Below are 21,209 nucleotides of genomic sequence, written 5' to 3'. Positions count from 1 at the left end.
GAGGAATTCGAAGATTAGTTACTGTCTGTAAAGTGCTTTGAAAATGTCAAATCCTGTGTTTGCATATTTTCAGAATATAATTAGAAGGCAGTCAATTAATCAGCTTCCTGTAAATTAATACTTCAAAATTACTTGCTCTATAGAAATTGTTTGTGTCAATGCTTTGAGGTAGACTTATCTTTTTCCCTTTTTATTTTTGGTACATATGAGATGGTGTTTGCTGAGGATCCCAGGCTTCACTCCCGCAGTGCACAGTGTTGGGATGCAATCGCCAAAAACCAGGCTCTTCATATAATTTCTTTATTTACCTGCCTGCTCATTCTTTAAAATGAAGCTGCATGTTTTCAGCAGCGAGAGTAATTTATTACCTAGAAGAATTTAACTTGGGCTCAGGAGGGTTTTTCATTACTTTCTAGGTTAGGATTGATGAAGGAGGGTCTGTGTCTCATCTTGATCCTGTATGTTTGATGCAGGAGCTCTCTAGAGAGATTTTTCTGGTCCACATTACATAAGTAATCAGAATAGAAGGTTATAAATGGTCCTTCTGGCCTTTAAAGTCTGATCTTTTAATTAAAATACAGGGATGTCTTCTGCAGGGCAAACCAAATGCTGAGGTTTATGTCAGAATTGGTGTGGAGGAGCTGTGAAGCACTGTTAGGTTTCAGACGAGAAGGCTGGAGAGCTCTGGCTGCTGTTTGGACAAGGAGGGGAAGGCTGTCAGTACATGGAGAAAGGCTAAGGTTGTGACAACTGTGAACAAATGAGACAGGGTAAAAAAAAAGAGCAAAACACAGAAAGTTTTCAGTCCTGAAAAATGTTTTAACGCTGCTGCTGATTCCACTACTCCCTTTGGTCTCTTTCTGTCTGTTTCCCCCATCTGTCCTTTCTGTGTCAGTTTGAACATCACATTTTTCTACTGATACAGCTGTGCTCCTACTGATACAGCTGTACTTCTACTAATTGTTGTACTTCTACTAATTTAGTTGTATCGTGCTTAGTTATGTGGTAGGGCTGTGGTCGTGGCTCACTTCAGCTGTGCCATGCTTGAGGAGGGACCAAACGTTGGACTGCCTTGACTGTTCATTCTGTGTGGCCCAAATGGAGGCTTCTGAAATGGGGACAGGGACAAGGACTGAAGGGCTGTGCCCCCAGCCTGCCTGCTGGGTTAGGTCATCAGTAGGGAAAAATGGGATTTCTGTGCTCCTTCCCCATCATTTGCGCTGCAAACATTTCACTGCCATGGTCCCCACAGGTACCTGCCCACTTGTTGAGCTCTCCACGTGAATGGCTGTGTCCTGAAAATGTCTCCAATTGCCACTAAAACCAGCACTTTCCAAGGAAGTCATTTTTCTTTTGCCAGCATAAGGAATACTGAAGACTGGGAGGGATCAGCGGCAACAAGTGGTAGCTAAAATTCAGGTGTTTTATTGTTAAGTGTGCACTGCAGCTCTGAGTGCTATGTCCTTTTTCCAGTGCTTGGGAAGATCAAAATCCTGGGAATGGGGCTGAGGGCGTGTCTGGTGAGCACAGGGGTAGCTGTGTACACCATCAGGTCCTTGGAGCAGTTCTGTCTGTCTCTGGGCTTGGGCAGGTTGGATTTGGCTGTGGTTTGTAGGAATTACTCTTCACTTTTCAGGAATTCAGTCTGTAGAAGTATCCTGAGGGCACAGCTACGGCATCAGTCACCTGGGGAAATGAGATGCAGAGATGTATCAGTGCTAGTCCCAGGAGCCCTGGTTCACGTGGGAGGAGAGGCTGAGGGTGTGCGGGGAGGCACACAGCAGTGCTGGCAGTGCTGTGAATGTTTACTAGTGACTGTGCTATCATTGCAAGGCAGCTCTCAGGTCCCTAGGAAGCAAGGGGCTTGTGGTTTCTGGCAGGAAATTCCCACTGGACTGTGTCAAATGCACTTTTAGATGAAGGTACCCGTGTTCAGTTTATTATTAGTGAATAATTTAGCTGCACTTACTTGTTGTATCCATTCCTGTAGGTTTGACTTGTCAAAATTTCCTTTTATGTGGCAGAATTTTTCCCTGTTGATAAACTGCTGCCGAAGTACAAATGGTCTGCATTGAAAATAGAGCAGATGGGGCCATATTAGCCTCATTCTCTCATCCATGAAAACAAATGCTGTAACCATTGTAATTTGGTGTAATTTCGATGCAAGTCAACAGAGTTGCAGGAGAATAGAGGTCCTCAGTGACCTTTGTGTGTTCCTTGACTTCTGTTTTGCATGCAAGTTGGGTACGGTATTTTTCAATTGACAGAGTAAGAGTTTATAACACAGGGTGTATTTATGTGTAATCTCCCTAATCTGAAAACTGTTGATTGCATAATTAAATACAATTACCTCAGTTGTTCTTGGCCAGGCAATATTTGCAGGGTGGCTCAGGAAGGCAGTTCTCTGTCAGATGTCAGAATACATTTTATGGAGCAGGTTGGCATTCGATTAATTCAATATTGGTTGAACAAAGGAGACATCAAGCCATCTCACCCCCCACCCAGTACAAGGTAGTTTGTATTTGTCCAGTGTGAAGCTAAACCCAGAGCAGATACTACAGCCCATCTCTGAATGTCCTCAGTGTGGGAGATCTAAATCAGTATCTTCTAACATGCTCTTGGCAGATAAAAGCCCTATTCTCATTTACCCCTAGAATTTTTTTCTCTGTAGTTGTGTTCAATATCAGATTTCTACCTATCAGGGACGATGAAGTAACACTAAAATGATAAAAAAACCCCTTAATCCCTAGGTGTCACCAGAAGGAAACACAGAACCTGGAATACTTCAGTGTCTCTCTACCAGGTTTGCAAAGTACTTCTTTATTTTTTTAGAGAATCAAAATCAAACCCAAAATCTGCAAGAAAAACCCCAGAAAATTTGTAAGAGCCAGCACTTCATGAAGGTACCAGTGCCTCTTGTTTATAATCAGGTGCAAAGCAATCTGAAGGCTTTAGAGGACTCACATGCCAACAAGGGAAGTTTTAATTAGCTCTTGTACGACTATGAGAAAGGCTTAATTTGGGTGGACCAAAGATCCAACTGCTCTAATTACCTGTCCCACATGGTGGCCATGAGGACATGCTGGGGAAGGCATCTATTTAATACTTATTTTACTTTCCCCTTCCCTCTCCTCTAAAAGGACTTTCCAGTCATTTTCAGCTTCAGGACTGTTTGCATTCAAAATACATGAATTCTGTGTGTTTGCTAGCCCAGAAATTCTGTACAGTGAGCTCTCTGCTCTCCCTGCACATCCCTGCCACTGCATTTACCACTTCCTTTGTCACAGAGCAACCCCAGACTATCACCAGTTCTGTGAAGAGCCGTTTTCTTCTGTTAGTTTTGAAGCTGTTTTCTCTGACCTTCGTTTAATAGATTTTTTTACTTTTTAATTGGAAAAGAAATAGACCTGTGTAGCCCTATTCATCCACTTCATACACCTCCCAGTTCTGCAGACTCCTGTTGAATCCCCAGAGTTGTTCCTTCCGTAGAATTACAGAACAGTTTGGTTGAAAGGGACCTTTTAAGGGTTTCCTGGTCGAACCCTCCCTGCAAAGATCTGTGGCATCTTCGCCTTGATCAGGTGGGTCAGAGCCCTGTCCAGCCTGACCTTGAATGTCTCCAGGGATGAGGCATGCACCTCCTCCTGGGCAGCCTGTGCCTCACCATCCTCATGTAAAATTCTCCTTCCTGATATCCAGTCTGAATTGGCTCCTTCGGTTTAAAACCATCACCCCTTGTCCTTTCTTTGTGCTGAAGAGTCCCAGACTGAGTTTTTGCTTATCCAGTTGGGACATACTCAAGCCTTTCCACACCACTTCTACCTTTTTCTGAACCTTTCCCAATTTATGTTGCCCTTTCTGTGTGAGAAGTCCAAAAGTACCCACAGTATTCAGGATGTTTCATAGTGTAACAGCCTTGTTCACTTTGTTCTGTTTCTTTCCCAGTCATTCCAGTGCTCTGATTTGCTTCTTCTGGCATTGCTGAGCATTGGGATGGTGTTTTCATGGAACTTTTCCTAGGATCTTGTCCCTGAGTGGTGGTACCAAGCACAAAGCCCATCTTTCCACATGTGAAGCTTGGAATGTTTTTCCTCATGTGTCACTTTGCATTTGTGCACAGTTAATTACGTCTGCCATCTTGCTGTCCCGTAACTCAGGCCTGTTGAAGTTCTTAATAATAGATTCTCATCATTACTATCCTAAATAATTTACAAACTTTGCCATCCGTTGTAATGCCTGTCGCAGTCCTCAACAGAGTTCCCTGAGGAAGTCCTTTGATGACTTTTTTCCATTGTAAGAACTGACAGATGGTCCAATATTACAGCTCTCTTTCCTAGCTTTTGATCAGATTTTTTGTTTCCTTTTTATTTTTTTTTCATCTGTGGAGTGACGTTTTTTTTTTAAGTCCTAGATGCTTAAGCATTTCCCTAAATATCTCTCAGAATCATTTTGAAAACCTTTTTGTTGCAATCCAAACACTCGTTGACCCTTCTGAGAGCTCCCCTGGGTTTACAGGAGATGCCATCCTTGTACAAAAACCATCTGACTTTTCCTGAGTACATCGTATTAATTCTGATGTCCACTAATCCTGTTCTCATTATAGCTTCTACTAATTGGTGTGATACAAGCATGAAATGCGTTGGCTCAGTCGATCTCCCTGGAAACTTTAAAATGAATTCTCAGTCCTGTCATTATTCCATTCTCATGCTAATTTAACAACAGTGGGCTGCGGATTTCCTGCCAGTAGTGGTGGCACAGCAAGTCCCAAGATGGGGGAATCTTCCCTGGCAGAAGGGGAGCACTCCCTTCCCACCAGCATGCTGGTGACAGAACTATGGAATAACAGAACCGTTTGGGTGGGAAGGACCTTGAATCCCATCCAGTGCCAGCCCATGGGCAGGGACACCTCCCACTGTCCCAGGCTGCTCCAAGCCCCAATGTCCAGCCTGGCCTTGGACACTCCAGGGATCCAGGGGCAGCCCCAGCTGCTCTGGGCACCCTGTGCCAGGGCCTGCCCACCCTCACAGGGAACAATTCCTGCCCAAGATCCCATCTAAACCTCCTCTCGTTGAAACCATTCCCCCCTATCCTGACACTTCACATTGTTGTGGTTAGTCTCTGTGAGGGATTGCTGCCTTCTCCCCCAGACATTTCCCTCACCTCAATACCTTCATCCTTGTCCACTTGTTCCCTTCTAGAGATGCTGCCTTCCTCCCAACATTTTCCCTTCTTTTCCTTCCCTTTCCCCAGGATCTAAGAAATACAGAATACACATTTTGTTTTTGAGAAGCTGTGCAAAATACTATCAGTAAAACACATCTGAAAACTTCATGAATTAATGTGTCCTTGAATAGCATAAGCTGCTTTGATTTAGACTGCAGTTTGCTGCTTTTCCTTCTGGGATTACTGAGTTTTCATTTGCTGCAGTGATTGTTCTCTTTTGCTCAGTCATTTACTTGCATTTCAGGTTGCACACAGGCTCCCAGATGCTGAAACGAAAATGTCTTTAGAAGTCAAGAACAAGAAATATTTTTAGCTTGTCATGTTAGATTTTAATTAATCACCTCTGCTACCTTTTTCAGCATCAAAGGTTTGCTACATGCTCTTGCTAACATCAGGTAGTGAATATAAGCCTTAAATACACAACAAATGATTTAGCTTCCTCCTGCCTCACTTTGAACACAGGCTTTTGTTAAGGCTCTTTGTGTTTTGGTAGCAATCTTGGTACAGAGACAAATTTTTCACCGTTTTTCATCTCTGGTTTCCATTCTGATCAATATTGACCCCTGGAATTTTCTTTTTAACTTACTGTCATTGTCCTGGCTTGAATAGTTAAACCAAAACTGCAATAAATTGGTGAAAAGTAGGAGATAGCACCTAGCAAGATCATGGCAAAACTAAGTTTTAAAATTATAATTTTACAGTATATTATTATAAATTAGTTTTATGTTTAGTAAGGAAAGCTTAGGGAAGAGCAGATCATGGGCAGGTTATCCGCTGCCACCACACACACCATTTGCAAGCCCGCAGTACAACACAATTTGGTGTCACCCTGGTGTCTCTTGGAGCATAATTTACATGTTAACTTGCCCTGCTGATGGGAGGGTGGGATATCAAAAGCACTGTTGACACTTGCGTCATTATCCCAGTGTGAGCTTTGTCTCCTGGACAAAGCTGACCAAATTTATGAGGAGCTGAAGGCAGGAGCTCGAAGTGGAATTGCCAAGTGACGTTCCCTGGAGTAGCAGTTCCTCTGCCTGTGACAGGTACCAGCCCATCTGTGGGAGTCCTTGTTCCTCTGGGTCCCTCAGTCACGGGGCTGTTTGAGCCATCACCACTAATTGACCTCGGCGGTCCTAAAAGTAGTGTTTCTGTTACAGGGCATGTATCATTTGTGTTGATTTTTTTTGGTATGGGGTCTTTTGGGGTTGGTTTTTGGATTTTGGTTTCTGGGGGGTTGTTTTGTGTGTGTGGTTTTTGTTTGTTTGTTTGATTGATTTTTTTTTGTGATCAGAACAATGTTTTTTTTCCCCTCTGAAGGGGAAATGTTGGCAACTGTGGAGGTTTTGCTGCCTTGTTTTGAGCACTGCCATCCCTTGGGCAGTTTTATAAGGGCAGAGTTGTGTTGTGAGCTGCTGTGAGCTCTGGTGCAGGGCTTCTTCACCCAGAACCTGAGTCCGGCTTCAGTCTCGTCTCTGCAGCAGCTCCTTGTCTCCTTCTGATTCCTCTTTTCACTGCAGGGAGAAACTATGGTTAGCCCCAGGTACGAGTCAGAGCAGTGACACACAACAGTGCTCTTGATACACTTGAATTCTTTCCTTGGCTGTCAGTCATGCATTCATACCTGGGCAAGGTACCTGAAGCCTTCCCTCCTCTTTTTTCTCAAGCTTTACCTTGAAGAACTCTGCCAAAGGTGTTTTTATTCAAATAAATCCTTGCCATTTCTCTTGTGTGCACCAGAATACTGAAAAGACACCTTGAAATGAAATTACTGAATTTGTTTTATGTCAAAATACAGATTGTTCGTATTACCTCCTGTGAGTCCAGGGATTTTCAGAGTAAGGATAAACAACAAAATTGTCCGGCTGAACTTGAAACACAAATGCCTTCCTGCTATCCAACAGACATGATGATGAAGGTGATAAGGGTAGTTGATGTAAATATGCGCTACAGTGCTTAAATATTTACTGTTTTCCCTTCAGGAAGCTGATAGTGTGTATGCAGAAGGGTGGTTTTTACCTGTACTGTGCTGCAGTGATGTAGGAGCTGAACTGTTTAGCATTGAATGGCAGTGTTAAAATTATATTGTCTCTGTGTAATTATATATACAGGCCCACTCACATACAGCATTTACTGGAGAATGTAATAGTGCATCACAGATACCATCTTATTTTCTTGTAGTAAATTAGTTTTTTTAAGTAAGCAACATTTATTTTGAAAAGAGAATTCAAAGATTACTTCGAGATTCTTTTTAGAGGCATGTTATGATATTTTTCTTGCACTTTTCTTGCTTTAGAGTTGACTATTTCTGGATAAATGAAGTGAGAGTTGATACTGATGCTTGAGTGCAACATGCCTGTTTGAGGGGGTGACAGATGTAGGTGATTTCAAAACAAATGTCTTCTATAATTTAGCTTTATTTGCCATTGGGTCCAGACCTACTGTGGTTGCCTCCTAAGTTAGTTTAAATGTGTGCATTTTCTGGGTCTAACTGTGTGTTTCTAGCGTGCCTGTCACCATGGTAACTGCACACCTCTGAGTTTAAATTCTGCGACATGAGATCACTGGAAGTCTTGCTCTAAAGAGGTCTGAGTTGCTGCACTTCAAAAGTAGGGAGGACTGTGATATTGTCTCTCCCTTTAACTTGAATCCCCACACAATGGGATTAAATCCAGTGCTTGTCTACACTTGTGTCTTTATTCTAATTTTATATGTAACAGCTTTATGAAACACAAATAACTTGTTACATAATATGCAGTGCTGAACAGTGTGATTTATCTTTAAATATGCTTTTTAAAATAGACTATTCCACTCTATAAACAGAGCACATTTGTGTGTAATCTTGCTACACTTTTCACTGTGCTGTAGGTTATTTTCAACTGCACTGTATTGTTCTAAAAGTTTTTATCTTTCACTGCTGTGGAGAATCCTATGGACCTGAGTAAATGTTTTTTTCTATTCACAGCATTCAGGTTTAAATGATGTGCTCTGTTGATGCCCCTCAGGTTATAAGATTGTTCTTCTACTCATATATTAACCTTCCTTTGGGCTCTGGAGCTGTTTTATTTCTGAAACTTAACAGATCTGAGCCTGAACTTCCTTTAGTTAAAGCCTGTTAAATGTGAATGCTGCTTCTGATTTGGCCTCATTTCTGTTGTGTTTGTCTGCAATCCTGCAGTTCTGGTGGTCTTCTGCATGAGAAGTGTTTTGTATATGTGTAATGATGTTTAGCACAAGTGAATAATTTCTCCTTATGGAATTCCTTTTTTGTACTCATGTTACCCAAAAGGAGGTCAAATGTATGAGTGCTCAAGTTTGTCTGTTAGATCCCAGATGGGAATTTCTGTTCCCTGTGCACAGGTGTGGAGGTGAAGAGGGGTAGGGTAGTTCTGGGCAATGAAGAGACCGGAGTGATCCAGAGAAGTTCAGGTAGAATTACTCCTGGATGACCTCAGACCCAAACCCAGATGTTTTTATGTTTGGCCAGGCCCCTCACTGGTCCTGCTGCCTGTGAAACGTCTGGATTTCTACAGGGTGCATTTAAGGCAACTGTGGAAATTAAAGGTGTGTGTTTAGGTAGAATATTTTCTGACCTGTTTTCATCTGAGGTGGAAGAATTCTGTTTGCTCCCTGGCTGTAAGTTAGTACACAAACTATTCAAAATAGGGTTGTAAATAACCGTCCCTGTGAAATGGGAGTTAACGTAGATAACTGGTGGCTGTCCCCTCCCCACTAGATAATACTGAGAGTAGCAAATAATTCTGAGAGTAGCAAAAACTTCCCTGAAAGTTCTGTGGAACACACCTGGGCAATGCCCTTCATGCAAGAAATGCCAATGAGAATATGACAGTTTTTGTGTGAATAGCATTTTCTTGTGAAAAAAAAAGGTTGCTGCCATACAGTTATGGCTGAGGCTTCTTGAGAGAGGGGCAAAAATGTTTTGGGAGTGTGACGAATGAGAAGAGTCCCTGTTCTTTGGGAAGGTGGGGAATAAGCTGGAGCCAGTGCTCAGTCTGCATTCTCTGGACGAGGAGGTGGTGGTTCCAGGCTTGGTGCCCCATGCTGGCTTGTGAGGACAGTTTTAGGTGAAAAAATGCAAGAGAGAAGATCTACAGACACCCCACTGTATTTCTGTTATTGTACTTGGCTGTAGGAGCTCTTTAGGGAATTGTATTTTGTAGTCTTGTTTGTGGAAGTTTAAGAACAATAACTTAACAGTAAGTACATGAAAGCTATTACCTTGATTCACAGGGGAATATTTTCAGAGTAGTTTCAACTCCAATCCATGTTTCAAGACTAAAACTTAAAACACATCTTCCTTGGGCTGGCAGCACTTTGGGCTGAGTATAGAAAGTCTTTTAGTGTTTTTTTTTTTCTGGGTGGGATGTTTTTTCTGTTTTGTATTATTTGTTTGGTTGGTTTTTTGTTTGTTTTTTAATTTTATGTATCTTTTTCATTTAGGAGTTTCTGAACCTTATTTTTCTTTGTTCTGATTTGCAGCATTACTTTACTGTTCTCTTTGGCCATGAGGGGCAGAAGCCACTGGAGCTGCGTTGTGAGGATGAGGTTGATGGAGATGAGTGGGTAGAAGCTATTCACCAAGCGAGGTATGGAACTCGATTTGTGACCCTCTGATCTGTTTTGTTACAGATAAATGGATAATACATCAAAACCCACCTTCCAAACAGAAATGTTAACATGTATTAGTTGTGTGTTGTTTGCAATTCATGAGTATGTTATGGGAAAAAAAAACACCTTTAACATTCAGTGCTTATTTCCCTGTCTTTTGTCTTTCTTAAGCAATTATGCTGCAGTTGAAATTACTTCAGGAAGAACATGATTTTTATTAGAAACAAGCTCTAGGATTAATCCTCTGTTAGAGACAAGTGTGTCATAAGAATGAGGAAATTAATGATATGACAGATGAATAAATTAGTTTTTCCTTAAAAACTCTTACAGAGAAGTAAATGTAAGAAAGAGGAGGTCAAACCATTAAGATGATAAAGTGTGACAAATAAAATTTTGACTTTGAAACTGAAGTTCTGAATCACCTGAACCCCAGTTTTGTGAAAAGAGATGTGGGAGGACCTTCAGCCACGCAGCAGTCTTTGCCTGAGGGGAGGTCTGTGTGGTGAGTGGTCACGGTTTAGGTGTAATCTAATGAAAATTGTCTCCCTGAAGGCTCATGGAATGGTGTGCGGAGGCAAAGCCGCTGCTGAAATGCACTTTCTGCAGCCTCCTCCCATCCACACTCACCTCAGCTAATCTGCAGTGCCATGGTAACGCACAAGGAGCCAGGCAGCTCCCAAATTGCTTAGGACATGAGCCATGTAAACACAAGTGATTCTGCTTTAGAACTAAAATTGAACACGAGCAGCTAGTAGTTTTTAATTTCAAGCTTGTGAAATGAGGCCCTGGGACTGCAGGTTTTGTGCTGCCTGGACATCCAGCCTTGGGATCTGCATCCTCTTCTTGGTGCTGGTATGTCCTGAGCCGGGCCCTGTCCTCTCCCAGGAGAGCCCCTTCTGGGTGGGCAGTTGTGAAGCACTTTTTGCCTGGTACCCTCTGGGTGAACACATTATTCCATGCCTTGGGGGTCCCTGGGGCTCGGAGCTCAGCCTGTGCCCCATGTGTGACAGCCACAGCTCTGTGCTGCGGCGGGGCAGCAGAGCAGGGACAGCCTCCTTGTCAGTGGCCTGGGACAGCTTCTTCTGTGGAGTACGACCAACAGGGAGTGAAGGAAGGAGCCGGGCTTTTGCCTTGTGGTAATGGCATTCAGGGACAGCAGCATCCTGGGGTTCCCTCTTTGCAGCATGAGTTCAGTTTTGCCACAACCTTTCCCTGGCAGGAGGGGGCAGCCGGGGGGTCGGGCTCTGCTCGCAGGGAACAGGGACAGGAGGAGAGGGAACGGCCTCAGGCTGGGCCAGGGCAGGCTCAGGGTGGGCAGCAGCAGGAATTTCCCCATGGAAAGGGTGCTCAGGCCTCGGCAGGGGCTGCCCAGGGAGCTTTGGAGTGCCCATCCCTGGAGGTGTCCGAGGAAGGGCTGGAGGTGGCACTCGGTGCTCTGGGCTGGGGACAGGGTGGGCATCGGGCACAGCTGGGACTCGATGGGCTGGGAAGGATTTTCCAACCTCAAGGATTGTGGGATTCTGGTCCACTGTCTGGTGTAAAAGGCATGTAAGCAAGAAGAGGTTCGTAACACAAGTTAAACCACTTCTCCTGTTAGTTCATTCTGTAAATGTGTCACACATGAATTTTCAGGGTAGAAACTGACACAAAATCAAGCCAGTGATAGACAATACACAGCTGAAAATAGTGAGAACTTGCAAAGAAGTTGGTTGTGACATTCAGGGTCGGGGTGGTTGACTTTTACCCCCACCAGGAAGTTGTCACTGTGGCCTTTAGAGGACAGCTGGGTCTCTGAGGTAACTGAGACCAGGTTTTTTTATCTCCATCCCTTTTGCTATTCGACTGTTTCCCCTTTATTTGGGCCTACCTCCTGGTGATGTTGAAGTGTGAACAGCTTTGTGAGGGACGGTCTCATAGTCCTGTCATTTGGGGGATTTTCTATTCACCTTCTCTGCACACGTATCTAAATTTCTTGGGGAAGTTTTCCAGGGATATGGACATGGCTTTCTTGTGTTTTCTTGAACAGAATTCCAACAAATGACCAAAAAAAAAAATCTAAAATTTAGTTGGTAAGCATGGAGTTCTCTTCCCTTTTGTGGTTACCTTCTTGTTCTAATGGTTTTCTACTTCACTGGAAGCTGCTTTTGTTTGTTTTACATTGTGTTGAGCAGAACAACTTGGAGTTTCTAATTTGTTACTAAACCACTGAGTCTTTTGCTGAAGATATGTAAAAAGAAGCTAAAATAGTAGTATTAGACTATTGTGTAAGATTTTTCTTGCCAACTTAATTAAACAAAATAGCAGAGATTTTCTTTAGGGATTGAATTTTGCCTGCGTCATGATCTAGACCTTCTCCCTTGAGCTTATCTGTATTTTTGACAAATGGGAGAAATTTTGGCAACTTCTTCAGTGTCACTGTTCATTTGAGTCTAACTTAAGACATCTCTGACCCTTCTCTCAGGTTTTTGTTATGCATTGCTGAATGACATTTTATCTAGCGCTTTAAACATACTGTTTTGTACTATCTCAGGTGTCTTATTTACAAATTTCAGGAGACACTGAGAAGATTTCTACTACTCTTAAACTGAAAACAGACCTGGGAACATCTTGTTCTGTGTGAATATACTGGCATTTGAGAAAGGCAATTATTGAATTGCTTTCCAGAGGGTTTTATCCTCACGAGGAGCTGTGGTAATCCATGTGTTAGCTGAGGCAATGCAATCGAGCTAGCTGAGGTTTTATGTTTTCTTAGACTGGCATATAGAAAATCTAATTAATCTGATTTTGGACTGCTTTTCATGATTTTTTTTTTCCTTTTTGGCCAAGTACATGTTTGTAGCTGTCAAAATTTCTTCCATGTTTATTTACTTTGTAAGTTGTAAACAAAGTATTGAAAAAAGGATGCTCCAATCTTAGTGCATCCCATGGCCCACTCTGGGTAAATAAGTAATTTATTTGGATGCCAGTACATAAATAAAGGATTTTTTCTGCTGTGACATTGTCCTTTGTTTCTGTCCATAGTGCCCTCTCCTCATCTGGGGGATTATTTGGCTTTTGAGCTGGAACTGGGATGTTTAATCCAGTATATTTTAATGGGACCTCATTATCAGTTCCACATCTGTACTTACTCTTCTTCTCCTTCCATTTTACTTGAATTTTCAGTATTTTGGTTTCTCAGTAATATCCAGGGTGGCAGAGTGTGGTGTACTTCTTCTGAGCTACATTTTTGAGCAGGAGGATTTATTCCTGGCAAATCCTAATTCTTCTGTCAGTGACTGCATCTGGAAGTCCTGTTTTTGGCTTTGTTCCAGAACTTGTTCTCTTTTGAAAAAATCTGTTTCACCCTCAATACACTGAGGTATATTTATCACCTTCTCTTACAAATTCTTCTGTATTTCAAGGGTTTTACTTGCCTTTTGCTCAAAAACTTTTATGCTTTTTTTTTTTCTTTCATATGGATGCAGTATTAATAAAATTTACTGGACTTCTCTACTTTAACTTAATCCAAAGTCTTAAATTTACCAGGTGTGGGAATGAAAACCCTTCTTTCATGCAGGCACAAGTATGAACTTATTTGGGAAACTGATTTGAAAAGGAATTATACTTTCTTTATTTATTGCCAGCTTAGTTTTAATCCATCTCATTCCTCCAGGTCTGTTCACTGCACAGGTGATGTGGGAGAGCAGCAGGGAGGAAAATGGGAATGCTTCTTTTATCTGGGTCACTGTTTAAGGTGTACGAGGAACTACTGCCCTCTAACTGGCAATTTAAAATTAAAAACAAACAAGCAAAAAGGCTTTCTCTCAGATTTGTAGCCACACCTTGCTGTGTATTTTACACAGTATTTTGCAAGGGGTTGTAAGCTCGGTGTGGCAGCTCAGAGCTGCCTTGTACTAATGCCTTGCTCGGTGAAGCTTTATTAGCTGAGGCCTGGTGCTTTAATAACCATGATTTTGTGTTTTCTGGTGGGCTGGCAGTGAGGCAGAGAGGTACATTCAGTACATGCACACAGGATGGGCCCCCCAGGAAATAACTGAGCTGTGCAGCTGCCCAGGAGCTGCTCCTGGACCCTCCATCCGCAGCTGCTGCAGCTGCCCGTGCTGCTCTCGGCTTTAGCTGGGCACACACAGGTCTGCAAAGTCATTTTTCAGCCAGCTGCCCAACCTCGTGGTGTTCCCAGAAGCTGGGTTGTGTCTCTGGTGCCCTCCAGCAGCCAAGTCGGGGTCTCTGTTGATCCAGCCTGGCCTTGGTGCATCCCCAGCGCTTGGCTCGCCTGGCTTGGCCGTGGCTGGTGGTCACACACCCGGGCCAGGCCCACACCTCCCACCTCTCCAGTTTGGTGCTGGCACTGCAGGGACCTGTGGCTTCTTGGTCCCAGCTGCAGAAAGTGGCACTGAGAGCTCCATGGATGCACAAGGAAAGGAGTGAGAAGTGGGGTTTGATGGGAAGGCAGGATGGGTAGTGGTGGTGATGTGTGGATCATGGCCAGACAAGTGTATTGATCAGTCTGGTTACATGTGATCTTTTATCCCCTTGTATCCCCTTACCTCTGTGTTTCCAAAAGCTACTCCTCAAACCTCTTCCATGCCCTGTTTCCCTGCCTTTGGTTCCTGCACTTCATTAACAAGCCTTGTACAATCCCCAAATGCTCTTGCCTGTATCTCATAAATACTTTCACACCCCTGTGGTTGGTGGCTCTTCTCAGCCTGAGGGGAGATGTGGAGAGCCTTGCCATGGACTCTGGGCAGACCTCATGGCTGCCTTTTGTGAGCTTTTAAAGGGGGCTTATGAAAAAGAGGGAGAATGATGTTTTTACATGGACAGAAAGCAAGAGGATGAGAGGCAATGGTATTAAACTAAAAGAGGGAGTTAAAATTTATACTAGGAAGGAATTGTTCCCTGGCAGGGTGGGCAGGCCCTGGCACAGGGTGCCCAGAGCAGCTGTGGCTGCCCCTGGATCCCTGGCAGTGCCCAAGGCCAGGCTGGACACTGGGGCTTGGAGCAGCCTGGGACAGTGGGAGGTGTCCCTGCCCATGGCAGGGGTGGCACTGGGTGATCTTTAATGTCCCTTCAACCCAACCCATGAAGTGATTCTGTGATTCATGGCTGGTTATGCTTTGAGTTCTGTCTCAGTTTTGCACAATGATGTGAGGTGTCATTCTCCTCCAGTTTGTTTGCGGATAAATTCCTATGGTCAGATTTTCCTGGCTGAAGTGCCAGGACCATGGGAACAACCAGTTTTGGTGTGAGCTGTGAGCTGATGGGTGACACACTGGCTGATGAGAGGTGCTTTCAGCACCATCTCCATCCTACATGAGAGGGTAGTGTTCCCTCCCCGCACACCCATGCTCCTGTCATGGTTTAGCATAGTTTGGGTTTTTAGTTCAAGAGTGCTCCATCAGCCACGGAAGTGATTCTTTGCAAAGAGGTGCTTACAGCTTCCTCTAGACCCAACAGAACCAATCACCTGGCTGCTTTGAATATTGGCAGCTCTCTTTAAAGCCACTTAAGAAGCTTGGCACGCCTCTGTGATCCACATTTAGGGGAGAACAAACCCTGGGAAGGCTCTCCTGCCTCTGGCTTTCGGGCAGCTGACGGGGGGCTGCAGGCGGCCCAGCGGGGCCGGGCCGGGCCCTGCTCGGCGGGGCTGGGCTGAGACCTCAGCTGCTTCTGCTCTGGACCCCGGCAGGAGCTGGGTGACCGACATCGAGAGGCGAATTCCAGCTGAATTCCAGCTGCTGGCCGGGTGAGATTAACCCTTTTAGTGCTGTAAGGTTCTCCAGAACACATGAAGCCTGCAGACATCAATCTTCTCCCAGGTCAGAGGAAAGGGAAAGGTGAAGGCAAGTGAAGAAAACACCATAAAGACACCAAAGTCAGTGAAGAAGGAAGAGCGGAAACCCTGAGTGAGGAGAAAGAGGGGATGCTTCAAGCTCAGAAGCTGAAATTCTGTTGTAAAGCCATGGTGATGGACTATGAGACATCAGAGTACCTGTTGTAATTTCATGAAGCATGGGGGGGGTAGAGCTTTCAAATTGCAATCGTGAGCAATAGTACCTGTGCTGAAATGAGCAAATGTTGAAGTAGCTGTGATTTGATGAGAATCTTGAACAGAGAGAAATGAAAGTGATGAGGACCCTTGCTCCCAGGGAAGAAGACCTCTGTTCTAGAGGTGAAGATGCTCCCAGAGATATGTGAAGAGAACCTTTCCTTCTGAACAGCTCATCCTTAAAATGGTACCCCAGTAGCTCAAGTTTGGACCCTCGAAAGCAGTTGTGGGGAAAGCTGTAAGACAAGGGAAGGGACTTTCACATGTGAGCAGAAAACCAACCCAGGCAGCTGTCTTGCTGTGACATTGAAGCCATGAGAGAACTGGTTCTTGTGGAGATGTCTCCCTAGCACGAGCAAGAGAGACTCCTCTCCCTAAGTGAACTGAAAAAGATTATTATAGAGGTGGTAAACAGACTGAAAATCTCAAGGGTTGTCTTTTTACATTGTCAGTGGGAGAAGGGAGAAAGGTGGGGGGAGGAAAGTGTTCTGAAGGTTTAGTCTGACTTTTTTCCTTTCTTTTAGGTCTGTTAATAAACTTCTTTATATTCTTTTAAGTTTTGTGCCTGCTTTGCTTTTCTCCTGATTCTTATCTCACAGAAGGAAAATAAGTAAGTAATGGATATTTTGAACCAAACCACTACACTTAATTGGTGTTTCTGCCCCGTTTACAAACTGAACCTGCTACAGCTGCTGAGTGAGCCATTCCCCACAGACATGGTTTGGGTGCTTTGGTTGTTGGGTCCACCCTTCCAAAGGCTTTCATGCCAGTTGGTATTTCCCCCTCTCAGTTAAAAGGATCGTGTAGTAAAACCCATTTGGGGTGTGGAGTTCTCATGGTGCCCTGTGGTTCTGGCAGCCATCGGATCCCTCGGAACCCTGGATCACACAGGAGGTCATTAGAGGCAGTGGTTTCTGTGCACTGGTGTTCTCCTGAGGCACCTTGCTTAGAGTCGCAGGGAAGGATTGGTTACATTCTACTGCAGCTTTTCCTGTTCCCATCCCTGCTGTGGCTGTGACTGTGCCATCAGGCTTTAAAACCTGTCTGGAGGCTGTTCCTCCTCTATTAAGAAGTCCTACAGCTGCTCAAGGTGGGTGTGGAGACAGATGCAGGCAATTTCTTCTGCCTTCCAGACAGCCAGAGCCTGGTTTTCGTAATGAGTGAATTAGGTTGTGCCTTCTCCTTTTCAAGAAGGTGATTTGATGTGGCCAGACCCAGTGCCTGGTTCTTCCAGCAGCCTGAGCAGCTTTAGTGCAATTAGCATGGAGTACTCCAATGAACCATAACTCTGCTCTCAGTTCAGGACAAAACTCAAATAATTGGCTGGTAGCACTAGCAGAACTTCTATCCTGGCTTGTTGCCAGAGCAAGGAGGCTTTAATAATAAGGCTATGGTTAAACTTTCTCCAGTTTTCCTACATTTTCTGAGCATGTCAGCCTAAATGGTGCAACAGTTTTTCTCAGGACTTGATTAATCATTTCCTCCTCTCTCCATGTGGTAGGTGGTGATCCATCAGAGCTGCTTGAAATACCTGGTCTGAGCCCTGTCTCTACAGATGGTGGTAGTAGATGGGTTCAGCCTCAGCTTTCAGGATGTTTTATCTATACTACACATTACAGAATTGCTTCTCTCAATAAAGTATTAACACAAATTCATGTAAGCTGTGGCTTGTAGCAGTTGTTTCTTTGTGTTAAACGAGACCCCGGACCGAGAACCAGATCGAGGCTGGCTGCTTACATGTTGTTTTATGTATTTTGGTACAATTTTCTTTGACAAGGATTTTTTATACATGTGTGTTTGTGTCAGTATGGAACTCCTGTCCTCTTGTAAGGCTCCTGGGATTACTCTGGATATGCAGGTTAACACATTTGGACATTGTGATCTCTACTCAGGCATGCAGAGAGATGGATGGAAAGGGCTGTTGGAAGTACGTGAAGTTTATGCCAAAAGCCTCTGATTTTTCCTTTCCCAGCAGTAGTTTTGAGAAGAAAAATGGATTTCGCCTATTCTAAGTTAGTGTAGGTGTACACAGACTTTTAAAATTAACTCTTCTTCATACTGCTAATTATGGGAGTGAAGGAGATGTTTGGTTTCAGGCTGAGCCTGACATTTTAGACAGTGAAAGCCACCCTGGTGAATTGCTCTAAGGACATCTCAAAAGAACAAAGCTTCAGTCCTCCAGAGCAAAGTTTCTTGCTCCCCAGTAAAACAAAGCTGTGGAAGTCCAGCTTAATGCCTTTAAAGGAACTGAAAAATATATATTAAGTTTCTTCCCTTAAAGGAGGAAACAAAGAAGTGAAAGAAAAGCACTGTAGGTAACAATATCTTGGGTCCCGTGTCAGCAGTTCATCCTTTGTGAGACTGTGTCCTGCTGTTTTCCTACTATTTTCTTCAGTTTGAATAAAACCAAGGTGAAACCCGTCAAATTCTGTATTGGAAACAATCAGTAGCAAAACTTTAAGAACATTTTGAAAAGGATAAATAGAAAAAGAGGGCATTTCACCTGTTTGGATTTGGTTTTAGGTAGGAAAGACTATTTATATTAACTTGAAATCAAATAAAGATTTTTGTTACATGTGTTACAAATATTTTTATCTTCATAAAATTGTATAACAATTAGTCCTAACTGTGTATTTAACTCAGACACTTCTTAGAATGTACAAATGCCTTTTTAGGGTGCAAAGAGATGAAGTACTCTGGTCTCTGAAAAAAACCCCAGAATTCTTGCAACACAAAACAAATTATTATTGAAAACTTTCAAAGAACAAATCTCACACTTCACTGCTGTTACTGCACAGCTAAGTGACAAGTGAAGTGCTTCATGACAAATTTATCTATGTATGTTTTTTACTTCTTGGAAGAGGTGCCCTGACCTTTCTTTTTCCAGTGTATTGTTTACTTCTGCAGTAGTCAAAATATAACAGCAAATGTAATAGAATTGAATTTACTTCTTATTGTTTTTATAATCTGTACAAGGAGGAGAAACTTTTACTTTATGATAGCTGTGGGAACTTACTCTAATTATTTTAAATCTAATCTTGTTTTCCAGGTTAGGTGTTGAATTCAATAGCTGTGCTCAATATTGGCCCCCTCCAGTGCATAAGTGCACTAACACTGATTGAAATACAAGTAAATATTTACAGAAAAACCACACTATAGAGGATGCACATTACTGCAATTTTAAAAGCCTCACAGTATTTAATAGCAAATGTTCATTGTTTTATGAGTGCTATAACAAGTGGGAAGAAATTTAGAAGGAAGAGATTTGCAGTCCAAAAATTCCTTCTGTTCAATCCATTGCTCAAACTCCACAGTGAAAAAAGATGTGATATAAAATAGTGTGGCATCCCTTGTCAAAGATTTAGGGCCTCCATTCTGCTGTGTTTTGTTTGGTCTTTATCTTGTAAAGTTACACAACTCTCAGAGGAAGAACCTTCCTGAAACCTGGGGTAAGAGGCAGAAAAGTATTTTGATTTTGTTGCTTCAGGGTCAGACTGGTGAAGAGACTGCATAGGGAGAAAGTGATTTCTCCTCTGCCTGAAGCTGAGAAGCATTTCTGACATGGTGCTCTGACTGTGGCATCTAGTTGCACTAGGGATATTGTCCCTTTTCAGGAAAGAGCTGCCCAAGAGCTAAAAGAGACATTGATACCATAGTTCCTGATACTTACTGGATTAAAGGCATTTCCATCAGTAATCTTAAAATGGCCTAAAGAATAAAATGTGTTAGCACGCTAAAATGACAGTTTTGATGGGAATTCTTTCATAAAGAGATCTGGCAGATGGAGAGCATTAGTTCTGATGAAGTGCTACATGCTCCCCCAAGTCCTCCCAAAAGAAGGGAAAAAGACCTTAAAATACATACACCAAATTGGATTTATGGAATTCTTGGGCTTAGCATGAGAATTAGAAGCTCATAAAAAATGCAGTTGCGTTGCTCTCAGTAATTGGACACTGTGAAACTGGGTACTGTAGCACCTGTGTCTAAAAAGGATATTAAACTCTCTCAGTTTGGGTGATTTGGTGGTTATGATTTGGGTGGCTTATGGTTTACATTACAGCTTAAGCTAAACAAACATGGCTTTGCAGCCTTCTTGTCATTGGGGCCGTGTTTATCTGTCCATGTCTCATAAGGGGGGATGAAGACTGATATCTGACTGTTTTTACTGACCTAAGCTTTCCCTGCCAGCTACTCAGACATCCTGATTGAGCGGGAGGTGCTGATGCAGAAGTACATCCACCTGGTGCAGATTGTGGAGACCGAGAAGGTTGCAGCCAACCAGCTCCGGCACCAGCTGGAGGACCAGGACACGGAGATCGAGAGGCTGAAGTCGGAGGTGTGTTCCAGACCCACCAGGCAATCACTGGATTGTAGCATTTTGCTGTGTGCATTGCAGTGGTATTCAGTATTTCTGTAGTACTTTGTGAAAATGGCAGAACTCAGTGAGGTTAATAGGTAATGGTCTCCCAGTGACTCTGTGGATAAATAATTTTCTTAGAAATATTGGGGCCTGTTAAGCTGATTGGATTACTTTTCTTGTCAGAGGGTTTAGGATAACACATTGCTTTGCAGAATGGGTGTCACTGGTGGCATAATTTCCTCCCTGCCTTCAGGTTTGAGTTTGATCCCAGCGCAGGGCTTTTGGTTGTGATGGTGTTAAGAACAGTTCCAGACTGCCCTGATTCACAGGGTGTTGTTAAAAACCTTGTTGCAGTCCTGAGCTGATGAAGCCCAAAGGGCACAGTAGTTGTTTTTGGGGGGAGAACCTGCTCATTCCTGGTGCCCCTTCCAGCTGGACAGAGATCTGTAATGGCCTGAGGAGAAGTGCTCCAGTCCCTGTCACCAAACATGTGCTTGTCATTCTGTGCCCCTTCCACAGGCTGGGGGAAGGGGAAATTACTGTTCCGTTAGTTCTCCAGATAAGGCTTTCATTAACTTGAGGAAGACTTTCATAAATGTTTGCTTTTGTCAGATTATAGCGCTGAATAAAACAAAGGAAAAAATGCGACCTTATCAAGGCAACCAGGAAGATGAAGATCCAGATATTAAAAAAATTAAGAAGGTAAACATGAAGGAATTCTTTTGTGCTTAAAGGGAGAAGGGTGGCATAAGGGGTGTACTTCTGTATTTTACTCTGTCTAGTCTTATTTATTTTTTTAAAGTACAGTCAAATAGCAACTCTTCCTTTGCACAGCCCCTACTTAAACCTCTTTAATTATATATATTTTAGTGCCACATTTTATCCCATGATGTATTTGCCTAATATCCTTTATGGAATGTGCCTAGTTTCTCTCTTTTTCTGGGGTGTGCA

The 21,209-nt window shown here is 43.2% G+C and overlaps 1 protein-coding gene across 4 annotated transcripts in view; it reads left to right on the top strand.

Moving 5' to 3' along the window:
- Nucleotides 1–21,209, top strand: part of RASGRF2 (Ras protein specific guanine nucleotide releasing factor 2) — a 116,847-nt gene that overhangs the window by 26,784 nt on the left and 68,854 nt on the right. For all 4 annotated transcript variants that reach the window (XM_042023076.1, XM_042023075.1, XM_042023073.1 and 1 more), the window contains exons 2-4: nucleotides 9,721–9,827; nucleotides 20,087–20,234; nucleotides 20,871–20,960. In XM_042023076.1, the coding sequence (XP_041879010.1) occupies nucleotides 9,721–9,827; nucleotides 20,087–20,234; nucleotides 20,871–20,960 (345 nt within the window). The remainder of the gene's footprint in view (nucleotides 1–9,720; nucleotides 9,828–20,086; nucleotides 20,235–20,870; nucleotides 20,961–21,209) is intronic.

The sequence above is a fragment of the Corvus kubaryi genome, unplaced genomic scaffold (assembly GCF_017639235.1).
Source record: "Corvus kubaryi isolate FWS band 111438036 unplaced genomic scaffold, C.kubaryi_AGA036_p1.0 37236, whole genome shotgun sequence".
NCBI classification, from domain to species: domain Eukaryota; kingdom Metazoa; phylum Chordata; class Aves; order Passeriformes; family Corvidae; genus Corvus; species Corvus kubaryi.
Note: the sequence above shows the minus strand (reverse complement) of the source record. Positions and strands in the feature narration are given on the sequence as shown.